The sequence below is a fragment of the Sinocyclocheilus anshuiensis genome, unplaced genomic scaffold, assembly GCF_001515605.1.
Source record: "Sinocyclocheilus anshuiensis isolate Anshui unplaced genomic scaffold, SAMN03320099.WGS_v1.1 scaffold392, whole genome shotgun sequence".
Lineage (NCBI taxonomy): Eukaryota > Metazoa > Chordata > Actinopteri > Cypriniformes > Cyprinidae > Sinocyclocheilus > Sinocyclocheilus anshuiensis.
Genome location: NW_015557091.1, coordinates 4015264 through 4029560, shown reverse-complemented (window position 1 = coordinate 4029560; position 14297 = coordinate 4015264). Strand labels below are relative to the sequence as shown.

Genomic DNA, 14297 nt, shown 5'->3' with positions numbered 1-14297 from the left:
CAGTTGTAGCTTTCCACACACTCGTAGCTTCTTGGGTTCTGTACTCTGTTATATACCAATAAAATCGAAAATGATTTTGATTGTGGGCTATATTACTTGATCCGTTAAGAAACCATCTAGTAATAACTTATTGCACTAATAAGCACCACTCACATTTTCTTCAGAAAATGTATTAGTTAATTTTATTTCAGACGTTTCACATTTTCTGATGTTCCGCTCTGTTTCAGATAACCGTGACAGAAACGGTGTTGTTCTTGATACAATACACATCAAAAGATCTTGACAGTCGAGAGAAGACCATCATCACCGGGGACTGCTGTTACCTCAACCCATTAGTGAGGAGGAATTTCCGTTTCCTTGGTATGTCACGGCTATTCCACTTCATTTTATGGATCTTTTTATGGAACGTTGTGCTTGCAGCCCTGGCATTCAATTTATAGTTAAACTGTGGGAATTACTTGGATGTGTTTTGTCCCTCTCAACAGAAAGAGAGGTTGCACCAACCAACAGTAAGTGCACTAATGTCAAAAACCCTTGTATTTTATGTTAAAACCTGTGTAGGAAGGTGTTTGAAATACTTTTATTTTATAATAGAGACATTTCAGACAAATAAGAGCTGCTCTCATTTACCTTCGTGTCTGACTTCTGTAAAACACAAATGGAGAAATAAAAAGTAAAAAAATCTCTAAAAGAAAGTTCTTAATAGGATAAAACAGCACCTTAAAAGAACAGTAGTCCAGTATGACTTGTGCTCTATATTTCTATATTCTGAAGCCACACAGTAATGTTGTTTGAGGAACAGACTGAAATATAATATGTTATTAATAATAATAATGAAAAGGATGACTTGAATGCTCAATTGGCTTCAGAATGCTTGAAATAAGACAAATGGACTACTGTTTTGTTGCTTTTGTTGTACTTTTTGACCTTATTGGAGCTTAACAGCTATGGTCACTTTACTGGATGTTTGTTTTATGGAAAAAAGCAGAATACGTTTTCTAAATGATAAATAAAGTAATAAATAAAATAAATGAAGTTTAAATAATGTAACGTAGGTTTGAAAATACATGTGGGTAAGTAAATGACACAATTTTCATTTATGGGTGTAGTGTTCCTTTAAGGTTTAGTCAAAATGCAGTTTGTTGCACACAAAAAAAATGGATTCTTAGAATTAGTGATGCACCAAAATTTCAGCAATAGAAAATATTCAGATGAAACAGCAAAAAAATAAATAATTTTGGTGCATCAATATTGGGAACACAACCTGTACTTCTATAAGATCTACATGTGTTTTTGCTGTGTAACCTCACATGCTCTACAACACCATGATAGTAAAGCCTCTCCAGCCACGTCACATATACTTAAGACCAGACTTAATCTGCGCTGTCTGACTGTCTGTCTCTCTTCCTTGCTCTTTCGTTCTCGCAGTTAAATTTTTTCCCCTTTTCACTCAATTTCTCCCTCTAATGCTTTAGTGTTTTTGTGAGATAAAGAAACAGCAACGTCATGGATTATTAGCCTGATCCTCAGAGAAAATCCACTTCCATCTCCTATTAATTTCTGCATTAAATGGTTCCCATTCACCACAGACGCATTTTCCGGTAGAATATACAGTACTTTAGTCATACTTTCACAGTTTGCTGCGCCAAGTCATCCGAGCTGCTGGATTGTTGGACATCTGACGGCATTAACGGTCTTAAAGACAAATCAGATAAGCAGAATTGTTCCTAAGCCTCCTACAAGTCGCTGAGAAGATCACCTTTACTTTACTGACAGCATCTGTCACTGTTCAGCAGCAGTCAGTGTGGCCCAGGGGAAATCGGATCTATCTGAGACCTTTTTTTTTTTTTTTTTTACTTTACAGCACTTGGCACCTCAAAAGCATTGTCATGATTGTTTACAGACTACATCTTTGACATTTTTATCTTTAAAGAGATATAGCAAGTTATTTCAAGCTCCGGGTTTTTCTAAAAGGGACAGTTCACCCAAAAATTGTGTGTATGATCATTTACTCACCCGCATGTTGTTCCAAACCTCATCAGAAATGTAGAAAGAGACTAAAATTTAAGTCATTATTCATTGAAAATCCATTGCAGTTCTCAAATCTCATTTACTTTTGACATCAGTGACACCAAATGACATTCATTGGTAACTGAGGAAAGTCATAGAGGTTTGGAACAACATAAGTGTGAGTAATGATACGACAATTAAGCAATAAGGTTAAAAAAACTTAAGGTTTTGAAAACTATTCAAAAGTTTTGAGTCAGTAAGAATTTATTTATTTTAATAAATTAATACTTTTTTTCAGTAAGGACACATTAAATTGATCCAAAGTGACAAAAAAAATCTCTTTCAAATAAATGCTGTTTTTTTTTACTTTCCATTCGTCAAATGTGACCAAGAAAATTGATAACAGTTTCCACAAAAATATTAAACAGCACAATTTTCAATAATAATAATAAGAAATGTTTCTTGAGCAGCAAATCAGCATATTAGAATGATTTCTGAAGGATCATGTGGCACTGAAGACTGGAGCAATGAAATTTCAGCTTTGCATCACAGGAATAAATTACATTTTAAAATATATTAAAATAGAAAGCAGTTATTTTAAAGTGTAATAATATTTCACAATATTACTGTTTTTACTGTATTTTCAATCAAATAAATGAAACTTGAAATACATTACTATGTGTATGTAAATATATTCACAATATAGCACATTTCCTTATTGCTTCTACAAAATGTTATTAAAAATATAAAGGACAAATCATCCATTTATATCCTATATATGTTAAAATGGTTCATTGTAACATTATTTTACTAAGAAAATTCTTTTTGGGTGCTGATTGATTATTATCTGATTTACAGTTTTAGTCCTTGCAAACCTCAAACTCAAAAGATAAAGCACCTAGAAGATTTCCAGTCTGTGGCGGCTGCTTGAAATCAAAATTTTGAAGAATGATGTTTCTTCCTGTTTTGTTTGAGGTTTGATGATGCATCTCGACTGAAAAGCATCGAATGAGACCAGTTGCTTTGTGACCTGGAGTCACTGGCTTGTGTTATGTGCATAATGAGTCACGCTGCGATGTTCTTCGGGAGAGATTAAATTTAGAAAATGGCTGTGGGTCATGGTGCACTCTCGGTTAGCTCAGGCAGGCTTTTTCAGTAATATTTCCCCATCTCTCTGCCTGAAAAGAACTCTTGGTTCACATTGACTCTTGATATCATAAATGATTGCGAATGAAAACGGAAAACACTTCAAAGCAGTGTGTTTGTGCCAGTAAAGCATCATTAAATAGCTCCTGTTCTTCCTCTGTTATATCAATGAAATGTTAAATCTGATGTTTTCTGTAACAATTTGAACTCAGGCTGAATGTATCATTATGAAGGTAATGGAGTTAAAAATGTCTTTTCATAAAACAGTCACAATTGGGTAAAATCTTTTTTTATTTTCATTTCAGGCCATTTAATTAAGTCATGTTTTGTAAAAAAAAAAAAAAGAAAAATATATTTTTTCCAGCCTAAAGCAAAAACTAAATTTTTTTCAACTGGCATTCTCAAGTCTCTTAATAAAACTAGACCATATTTTCTCTCCAAACCATCTGCCAAACTTGTTTTGCTCTGCGTTACGTAAAAAATCTGTAAGGCGTTCCTCGGAGTGACTGTATTTACAGAGGGAAACATGTTAAACGGGGCTTTGTTAATGTTGTCTGAATACACCTGCCAACAGTTGTGAAAATGACTTATTGTTGACACAAGTCTTTGAATGGCTATAATAATAGCCTTGTCAAGCCTGTCATTCTGTTGAGCTGAAAAGATGTTCTAAACAAAAAGAACATGACATTTAGGAGTGAAAGAGAAAAACTGAGCTCTTTCAGAAACAATGGTGACTTCCTGTTCCTCGGCTAATATCTACCATTGTAAAACTCCTCAGAACACGGGGGTATATTATGAAGAGGAAGACTAATTTGTGATGTGTCCATCATGATTTTGGGTTCCTCAAGCTCTGTGGTTCTCGTTTTGCTTCAGGATCGTCAAGTGGTGAGCCAACAAAACAGTTACCCATATTGAAAAAGTCTTGCTCACTTTCTTTGACTTTGCATAGTTTTGTTCAGATTTTTGACAATGAGGGCGTTCATAGGGCTAAACATACATACTCTACCATTCAAAAATTTGGGGTAAGAAAGATACTAAATAAAAAGGAATAAAAATGTTATGCTTTAAATGAACTGAAGTGACAGTAAAGACAATTATAATATTATGAATGTCTTTTCAAATAAATGCTGTTCTTTTCAACTTATTATTCATCAAAGAATCATGAAAATATGTATCACAAAAATGTTAAGCAGCAAAAACTTTTCAACATTGATAATTATAAGAAAATTATTATGTAATAATTCTATTATGTAAAATATAATTGAATTTGGTTTGTCAATAACATGCACATCCAATGTTTGAGCTCTTTTATTTGAGGTATTATGGTTTGGTTTACAGAGCGGCGATGAGAGAGACTCAATTATGAGGTTCAGTTATGAAGTTTGGTTATTAGCTCATTAGCTCAGTACATTAGCTCCTCTAATGCGTCCTCACAGCTCAGCGGCGAAATGTGTGCCACTGTGGAGATCACCTAGGCTTAGTCGAATCCATCCCCTTAATGTGCTTAAGTACGAAATTTCGGTTCTGGTACGCGCTGTGCTAACCGAGCCCACATAAACAGGCTGAGCGCGACCGCTGAATAATTGAACCAATTTTCCAGGTCACGTTTGTGAAATACATACTTTAAGTCCCATGTTGATGGATTCTCTTTAAGGGATTACATACTTTTAATGTCAAATAAAGGCAGGGAATTTTAATATCAAATATAGGAAGCGTTTATGGTAGATATATGGTAATAGTAAATTCACAAAAATAAGAGAATGAAAGTTTTTGTTTTCATGTTTTTGTAGTAATTGGTATCTGGATCTGTTTTCTTCTCCATAGGTGTATACATGTTTGGCCTTTTCACCACTGACATCTTTGTGAACGCTGGTCAGGTGGTAACGGGGAACCTGGCCCCTCATTTCCTGACACTGTGTAAGCCCAACTATACAGCTCTGGGTTGCCAGCAAGCTCTTCGCTACATCAGCCATCAGGAAGCCTGCACCGGCAACGAGGACGACATCCTGCGTGCACGCAAGACCTTCCCTTCCAAAGAGGCGGCGCTCAGCGTGTACGCTGCTGTCTATATGGCTGTGAGTATCTCATCAGTCCAACCCATCCTCATTGGAAAAACGTGCCTGTGGTGACGTTGTTGCAAAATATTAGGGGTGCTCCGATTGATCGGCTACCGATCACTATCGGCAGATAATCGCATTGGGATGATTGATCGGCGGTCTCTAAAAAGGCCGATCTCAAAAAAATGATCTCAAGCTGATGCCTGCCGTGAGAGGATTGACACGACATGCAGCGGCACAGTCTCAGTCTCGCGCTCAAGTTAACGGATTAAATAGGGCGTTATTTTAATGGCAAATGTCGAGAGTGCATTGTTGTAGCGCGAAGGTAGGTTAATATAATGCGTGAGCGCGAATTTCCCCGCTCGCACGTGGATTTCCTTTGCTCTTGCACAAAACCGGACGCGCACTCTCAGATATAAACCTGGTTTATAAAGTGTTCACACTGCACACGGTTGCGGTCCGGCAGTGTGTTCCAGGAGCGGTGCGTCTGCAGCAGTGCAGAGATTGTTGAGTCTATTGCTGTGCTGCAAGCGCTGAATTAAAGTGACAGCGCATTGTTTGCGGTAAATATGAACTTGGATTGACACGAAAATGTAGCAATTACACCATAAATGCACATAATGTAAGTCTACTGTGTTTCACAGTCAACACATATGACTTTTTGGCTAGGCTTAAAGGAAAAGAGCACTTCTAGATAAACAATAATAGATGCACTCATGGAGGTAGGAAAACAAAGTTTTGCTTGTAATAAAGATTTAAATGCAAAAGAAAAGGCAGTAGAGCTGACTGTTTCTGTCAATGGTAAGTTTTAATTTAGAAAGTTTGGAAACGTTAAAAAAGTAATTTAAATTAACTCAATCCGAGCAGCTGAGTGAGTCCTTAGCCATCTTCAAGAAGCGGCTAAAAACACATCTCTTCCATCTTTATTTGACCCTCTAATTCTAGCACTCTCTATTCTAATTCTATTTTATCTATTTGTTTTCTTTTTTATTTAAAAAAAAAAAGACTTCTAACACTAGCTTTCTCTATTCTTTTTCTATTATATCTATCGGTTTTCTTTTTATCTATTATATAATAAAAAAAAAACTTGCTACGTGTACTGCGTAGGGCTGTGTATCACCAGCAAAGTCACAATTCGATACGTATCACGATACAGGGGCCACGATACGATACGTATCACGATACATGACTGCACTGAATTTCACCTCAGCAGAGTTTAGAAAAACAGCTGTTTATTAAACACTGCATACTATAGTGCCATTTCTAACTATTGGCAGAGCAGGCAGTTGACCTCTGCATTATGAAGTGCCTCCATAACTGTACCACAGTACAATATAGGTAATTCAGTAACAATGTTTGGATTTGAAATCAAAATAATGGATAAATGTTGTGTTTGTGGTAAACAGCCACGGATCAGGAACAGACTCCTGTGTGAAAGCACAATGAGTCTGTGCTGCTTCTGCACCACTCATGTACCGCACATGGACTGCATACGCACTGCAAACGGAGTATGTGTGAACACTGTGTAAAAGGCCGCCTCACATACAGCTCACAAAATCAGGCTTGTGCTGTGTGTAAGCTATTGTGCAACAATCGCACGATTGTAAAAACAAATGCACTGCATGATCATCAAACATTTAGGTCAGATAAATATATATATTTGAAAAATGTCAATAAAATGCCCCCCTCCACCCCTCAAATTAAAAAATCCCCCCCAACATGTCACCTAACTTCTGTTCCCCTTTCGGACTGATGGTAAAAGTAATGACATTATTTACTGTCTTTACATTTATTTTGAAAGATGAAGCTCGCGATTATGGTAAGGGGCGGTACATTTCCGACGAGTGCACTGGACTGGGTCAGCTGGCCAATCAGAGCAGACTGCGCTTGTCAGAAGGAGGGACTTTGTAGAAAATGACGTGTTTGAGAGAGGCGGGGCATAGAGGACCTACAATAATGTAGTATTTGAAAAATAATGTGTTTTTTGAACATTAAAGCATGTCAACATATTCTGTTACACCAAATACACAAAATAATGATCTTTAAAAAAGCATCTGATCTCCTTTAATGATCTCCTTTAAGAAGATCGGTATTGGCGATCGGTATCGGCAGATACTGCTTCCTGTGATCGGCGATCAGTGATCAGCCTCAAAAATCCTGATCGGAGCACCCCTACAAAATATTGCATTGCTTCTTACATGTCTTGCAACACTTTCAAAGTGAAATGTCCAAGTAAAAGTGTTCAGTTTTATCTAAACCAGGAGTCGCCAACCTATGGCATGCGTGCCAACTCAGAGGGCACAGTGGTTAACCAGAAAAATTAAAAATGGCACTTCATGCCCAAAAGGTTGCCGACCCCTGATTTAAACAGATGAGCATGATTCTGGCAACATTTTATCACACTAGTTGTTGTATGTATCATGACGGTTCGGAAATGTAATGTCCAGTTAGTGGCACTTAAAGGTTAATCAGGTTTAAAAATAACGTACCACCAACACCTGTACCAGGTGAGCAAACGAGCAAGTTTACAACATCAGAAAAGCCATACATGTGGAGTTTGTTATATGATACAAACATCAAAATATACTAGTTTACAAATCATGCATTATGGTAAAAGTGTGTTGAGGCCATAACATAGTATTGTCAAAGGAACCTTGTGAAAGTTTTTAATATATAATCTGCCAATCTGTTTATAATTTGTGTAAAAATATGCAAATATTATGGTGATCATGTTGGATGATTAGATTCAGTTTATCAGTGAATCAGTTCTTGATATTTTTCAGCCGCCCAGTGCATACCTTGACTATATATATATATATATCTCAAGGATAATCAGAAGAAATGGACAGCACCTGAGTTAAATATATGAGTGTCACAGCAAAGGGTCTGAATACTTAGGACCATGTGATATTTCAGTTTTTCTTTTTTAATAAATTTGCAAAAATGTCAACAATTCTGTGTTTTTCTGTCAATATGGGGTGCTGTGTGCACATTGAGGAAAAAAAATTAACTTAAATGATTTTAGCAAATGGCTGCAATATAACAAAGAGTGAAAAATTTAAGGGGGTCTGAATACTTTCCGTACCCACTGTATATGTGTGTGTGAGTGTATATTTATTTATTTGAAAGAAATAATGCAAATGCATGTGTAAAACATCCCCTTTTTTAAAATAAGGCACATTTTTTACAGAATATTAACAATCATGATGTGTGTGTGTGTCTGTGTATATATTTATTTATTTGAAAGAAATGATGCAAATGCATTGTTGAAAGCTTTTATTGGCGTGTCAGGAGTCTAGATTTTTTTTTATTTAGTTTTGATATTTATAGCAATGATGGTTTAATTAACGTTTTGTTAGCCTGTTTCCATGGTAAAACCATGGAAAAGTTGTCTTTAAGTGTATCCCTATTTAAAACACCAATATTTTTTTCTTTATTTAGTTTTGATATTTTTAGTCGTGATGGATTAATTAACATGCTGTGCTTTAGCTGTTACACTGTTTCCATGGTATAATTTACTTGGAAAAGTTGTTTTTAAATGTGTCCCTTTTTAAAGCACTGCTATACACCATGCAGGTGGACGTCTTTAGGTTCTGCATTGTGTCTTGTGTTTTATATAAATTTTTTTGAGGTTCCCCCAAAAAGCCCTGTATTAATAGATGCCATGTCAATTAAAATAGTCAAACCTTTCCTCCAAACTTTATACAATTACAGTTGTTCGTGTAACTTGGACCCTGTAATGTTATTTGCCCGTCCTTGGAAAGTCATTAGCTTTGAAGTTCTTCAAGAAGGATTTTCAAAGCACATCTTATTCTGCTCTTCACACTTACTGCCATTAATGAATGTGATGTAGAGTGACAACTGTCAATCTGCTTTTGACTTTGAGCTGATGTTTAAATACAGCAGGCATATGAAGGTGATTCGGCTCTTCTTATAGCGAGCACCACTTGGTTTGAATTTTTAATGGCCAGTGCAAATCATTGGTATGTATATCTCTGCGTCTTATAGTGATTGTCATGAAGCATGCTTATCTTGAGTACATCCAGGAGAGATGGCACAACGCAAGGCTGCGTTTGAAATGCAGATGCAAATTCACAGGAGCTTCATTTGGAGTCTGCCTATAGCCTGATCAAGCACAGATGTGACACAAAGCACTATAGAATGAACACAGTCGTTTGTGACAAGGACTTTTTTTCTAGTAATAGGCAGTAGAAAAAGTGGTAATTATCAGCAGCATCTTTCAGCAGTAAGTATTGCCGTTGAGAAAGGAAATGAGAGTTGGATTGGTGTGAAAAGGTTTAATGTCAATATAAAGGTTGTGTGTGGACCTTTCTCATACGGGATATATATATAATTTTTTTTCTACTGTGCTTTGTGTATCATGAATTATTAAAAAAAAAAAACTACATTAAATCGGATCTAACTGATTTTTCAAAATTTTAAACTGATTTATTTTAAAATTTTGTAAAAATCATTTGAGTGATCTGACCATTCAGACTGAAACACTTTCAGATCAGATTTTAATACCGTTTTTGGAATCAGAATTTTGCTGCTTGTCTGTGCAAAAAAACCCCATGAAATTATGTTACAACAAGCAAATCATTTTAGAAATGGGCAGCAAGTTAAGCGCTAACCAGCCCAAAAATCTGATTACATATGAGCTGGCCCTTTCAGCTCTTTTACTTATTCATTTCCATTTTAATAACCACTTTTGTGGCCCTTAATTTTTCCACTTCATGGTCTAATTAGCCACAATGACCCGGTTAGGATGCGAGACGTCCAGAACAGGTGAGAAGACTATGAAGGACAGAATCCAAAAATCAAGTAATGAGCTATCTTTTTCATCAATGATGCCGCTCCAGATGTGCCCACAAGGAAATCTCACTACATACGGAGAGAATATCTAATGCCGGCCGTTAGTCGAGCCGAGCCCTGATGACTAGAACTCTGAAAGAATCACAGTGTCCTGGGAGGTTTGATTATTATTAATGTAGACACAAGAGGATTCCGATTAGTGTCTGTAGGATGTGCTCTACCGTGTCAGAGAACTTAGAATTTTTGACTTCCTGCAAGGTGTCTTTGAACGGACATGTTTTTCCAATCAAATGAGCCGATCAGTCCTGCTTTGCATGTAGGTCTTGAAGTATGGAGATGTTGTTTTAACTTGTATGTTCTGCAGAATCAAAAGTTAGCTAAATTCATGATTAATTAGAGCCTTAAACAGGTTGATAATCTGGACTAAATGCTCCACACTGAATATGTGACTGCAGTTGCTTTTTTTTTTTGGTGAAGGCTGATTTAGTTTGTTACATTGAAAACAATTGGTTATGTGTAATAGTGTTTAACAGCTTCAAGCAGTTTTAAGTTCATGCAGAATGCATTTTTGAAAAATGGAGGTATTGAGAGAAACCGTAATTCGTAATTATGAATATTTTTTAATTTAGTACTGAAATGTAGTGATTAAAAATATCTAAAATAAAAAAATATACACAACCGTTCAAAAGTAAGTTTTTTTTTTTATATATATTTTGAAAGAATTGTCTTATGTTTGCCAAACAACATAAAACAGTAATATTGTGAAATATTACAACTTAAAAGAACTGTTTATTATTTTAATATAATCTTTCTAATATTATGATTTGGTGCTCAAGAACGCTTAAAAAATGTAAAGATATTTGGAAATTTAATGAATAAATTTAAATTTATTGACACTTATGAGTCTGCAGTCTAAGTATGGAGCAGCTCACTAGTTTTTGGAACAGAGCTGCAAACACACATTAACACTTTTTTCAGGTTTGACGAATGAGGTGGCAAATGAAGTCAGAATAGTTGGCAGGATATCGTCAGTCAGTCCATTTCCAGAGTTTCATGACTTTGTCAGACTCCCGTGGGAGATTGGCTTTCTTCAAAAACTATCAAGGCAAACTGAGACAGTTTGATAAAGTCTTTGAACAGATAATGTTCTCAATCCTGAACATGATAGCTGTCACAAATACAATAAAAATGTCTTTTAGGCCTTCAGATGATGTAAATGAAAGCATATCACAGCCGATGCCCACTCGGCCCAAGAGGAAGGACACACAGTATCTCTCGGGAAAGAACTTCACTGCTGTGCAACAGTGTAAAATTTATATTTTGACAACTTACTCTTTGCAGCTTTGAGGCAGTCCAGAGGCTTTGCCCTTGACCTGTGAGATGACATTTTGTCACGTTCAAAAAGTCTACATGGTTTTTGACAGAAGCCCTAAAGGCAGATGACTGAGGACTCAACCAGTTCCTGAATCACACATGAAAAATGTAGGACACAGGAAAAGTTGACATGCAAAAATACTCACAACCCATTTTATTTTTTAGTCTGACATACTCCTAAGTGAAACAGATAAAATAGCGATAAACTGTTATTAAATTAAAGTACCGTTTAAAAGTTTGAGGTTAGTACCATTTTTTTTCTTAAAGAAATTATTAGTTTTATTCAGCAAGGATGCATTAAATTGATCAAAATTGACAGTAAAGACTTTTACATTCATGCAAAAAAAATATATATTTCAAATAAATGCCGTTTTTTGAGCTTTCGATTTATCAAAGAATCCTGAGTTTTTATGTAATTAATATTATTCAGCACAACTATTTTCAACATTGATAATATTTCTTGAGCACTTTCACATATTTACTGTATTTTTTATCAAAGAAATGCAGTCTGGGTGAGCATAAGAAACTTAATTTCAATTTTTTTTTTAAAATCTTACAGACCCCAAAGTTGGCTGATATTAAAATTCTATATTGTTTTGTACAAATAGATTAAAAATAAAATACTAAATAATTAAAATCAATCATTTTAAATGCTACAAATAAATTTAGGCATCACAATATTATAATGTACGCTATAAAAATGTCATATTCATTTTGAGATTTGCTAAAGATTTTATTTAATTAACATTATTAAATTCTTTGTTTTTAAAGAATAATTGAGAGTTGAAAGTGAGCATTAGATGACGACAAATGACTTCACTGCTTAAATAACACTATGTAAATACTGTAACGAAAATATGAACTTCATATTTCTGTTTTTAAAACCTCCAGAATGCCTTGCCACATACACATCCATTGGAAGTGCATTAACTGTATTTTGTATGAGATTTGAGTCTGAATTAATTTGTCTGATCTGTCTGGTTTATATCCTCCCAAAATACAGTCATTCATATTGAGATTTGAGGACACCAAAAATGCTTGCTCACCCCAAATCCTCCTGGAGACAGAATAAAATCAGGTCACAATGTGACCATGAACTTTGAATCCAAGAGAGAGACTCTGAAAGAGCGAGACGGCACTGTAGCGTCTCCAACTCGTGCAAGGTAACAATTACTGTCTTTGTGTGGCGTCTCCTCAGGAGTGATGGTTGATTATCTATGACCTTCAGCGCTGACACACATGCATACACCAGAATGAATTCGATACCAGCATGGCGCCGCAAATGGCAGCAAGGACGCTGAGCTCCGCGATTCTTCTATTGTTTTTGTTTGTTTGTTCTGTGTTTTGTCATTCTTCTTCTATAAGTTTTACCAGAGACGAACTCCTTAACATTAAGCAGCACATCCCAGACAACATTTTTCCGGTTTTTGATTATTCGGACGTTTTGTTGGACATTCTAGTCGGAGGTACAGCTGTGTTGTTCAAACGCAGACATCCCTACTGTGTTATTCCTATGTATGTCTGCACTATGTTTGTACTTTCTTCTACATTGGAAGCTCCTGTCGTCAAGTCAAATTCCTTGTGTGTGTAAACATACTTGGTAATAAAGCTCTTCTGATTCGGATTCTGATTCTGATTCCGAATGAGTCGGCAGGACTGTCCCACATTTGTCCATTTTTCTCATTCACTTGCAATGACGTGACTTACAAAGTCACAACACAAATCTCTCTCTGGATGGATAGGCTTGTTTTGGCCACTCTGTCTTTACCTGACTGATCTAAATGAGTGTTGAATAACTGTTCGCTGGCTCGTGAGCGTCCCTGAGAGCGTACATGCTCACACACACAATGACATGCCTATATCCATTCAAAGGACTCATCTATAAAAAGGATAATTCAACTAAAAATGAAAATTCTGTTGTCAGTTACTCAACCTAAAGTTGTTCCAAACCAGTATGAGTTTCTTTATTCTGTTGAACACAAAATAAGTTATTTTGAAGAATGTGTGTAACCAAACAGTTGCTGGTAGCCATTGACTTCCATATGGGGGGAAAAATACTATGGAAGTCAATGGCTACCTGTTTGGTTACCAACCTTCTTCAAAATAACTTTGAGTTCAACGGAAGAAAGAAACACATTCAGGTTTGGAACAACTTTTGAGTGAACTATTCCTTTAATTCACACCCTAAAATCTCTGTATTCTCAACCTGCAAATTTGCTAATGGACTTTGTACAGTTAAAAAGAAATGTTTTCAAGGGGTCTTTCACAGCAAATGCCATAGAAGAGCCATTTTTTTGGTTCCCCAAAGAACCTTTCAGTAAACAGTTCTTAAAAGAATCATGTATAAAAGAGTGTATTAGTTCAGAATAAGTTTTGAAACCATGTATATTAACAAAGCAGCTTTAATTCTACATATGACATTATGAATGTTTCAACATTTTCAAAAAAAAAATGCATCTGTAACAGAAGTTAGATTGTAAGTTAGTCAGAGCACATATTTTCACCTAGTCACAAATAGATGCTCGCAAACAAGTCACATTCACCTGAGGATGTAACCATAACAACAGCAGGCTGCTAAAGTTCTTTCGGTCACTGTGTTTATGCTCTTTTTGCCCTATATGACAATTGGTGTTCGATTCCATCCGTGATTGCGGAGTTTCTGAGTGTCTGTATGTTGACATAGTTTGGTTTGGGAGGAGAAAGGTTTACATTTCTGGCCTGAATAACCTGATGCATTTACGTTGACATCGTATCTGCATCTCAAATCATGAGGTTTGTGTGGTCGGAATGATATGCATTTTGGAGGATATTTACATGTTATTTTAATGACTGGTGTTACGATTCTTTTCCTAAGATCGCAACAAAAAAATCATGGAGATGCCGCAACCAACCACT

At 35.8% G+C, this 14297-nt stretch overlaps 1 protein-coding gene across 6 annotated transcripts in view; it reads left to right on the top strand.

Annotated features, from left to right (window-relative positions):
* Nucleotides 1-14297, top strand: part of LOC107677304 (phospholipid phosphatase-related protein type 5-like) — a 61928-nt gene that overhangs the window by 26737 nt on the left and 20894 nt on the right. For 4 of the 6 annotated variants that reach the window (XM_016472172.1, XM_016472173.1, XM_016472169.1 and 1 more), the window contains 2 exons: nucleotides 228-360; nucleotides 4981-5231. In XM_016472172.1, coding sequence (XP_016327658.1) covers nucleotides 228-360; nucleotides 4981-5231 — 384 coding nt within the window. Of the gene's footprint in view, nucleotides 1-227; nucleotides 361-485; nucleotides 510-4980; nucleotides 5232-14297 lie in introns of all 6 variants that reach the window. The other 2 variants (XM_016472171.1, XM_016472168.1) reach the window with 1 other exon arrangement.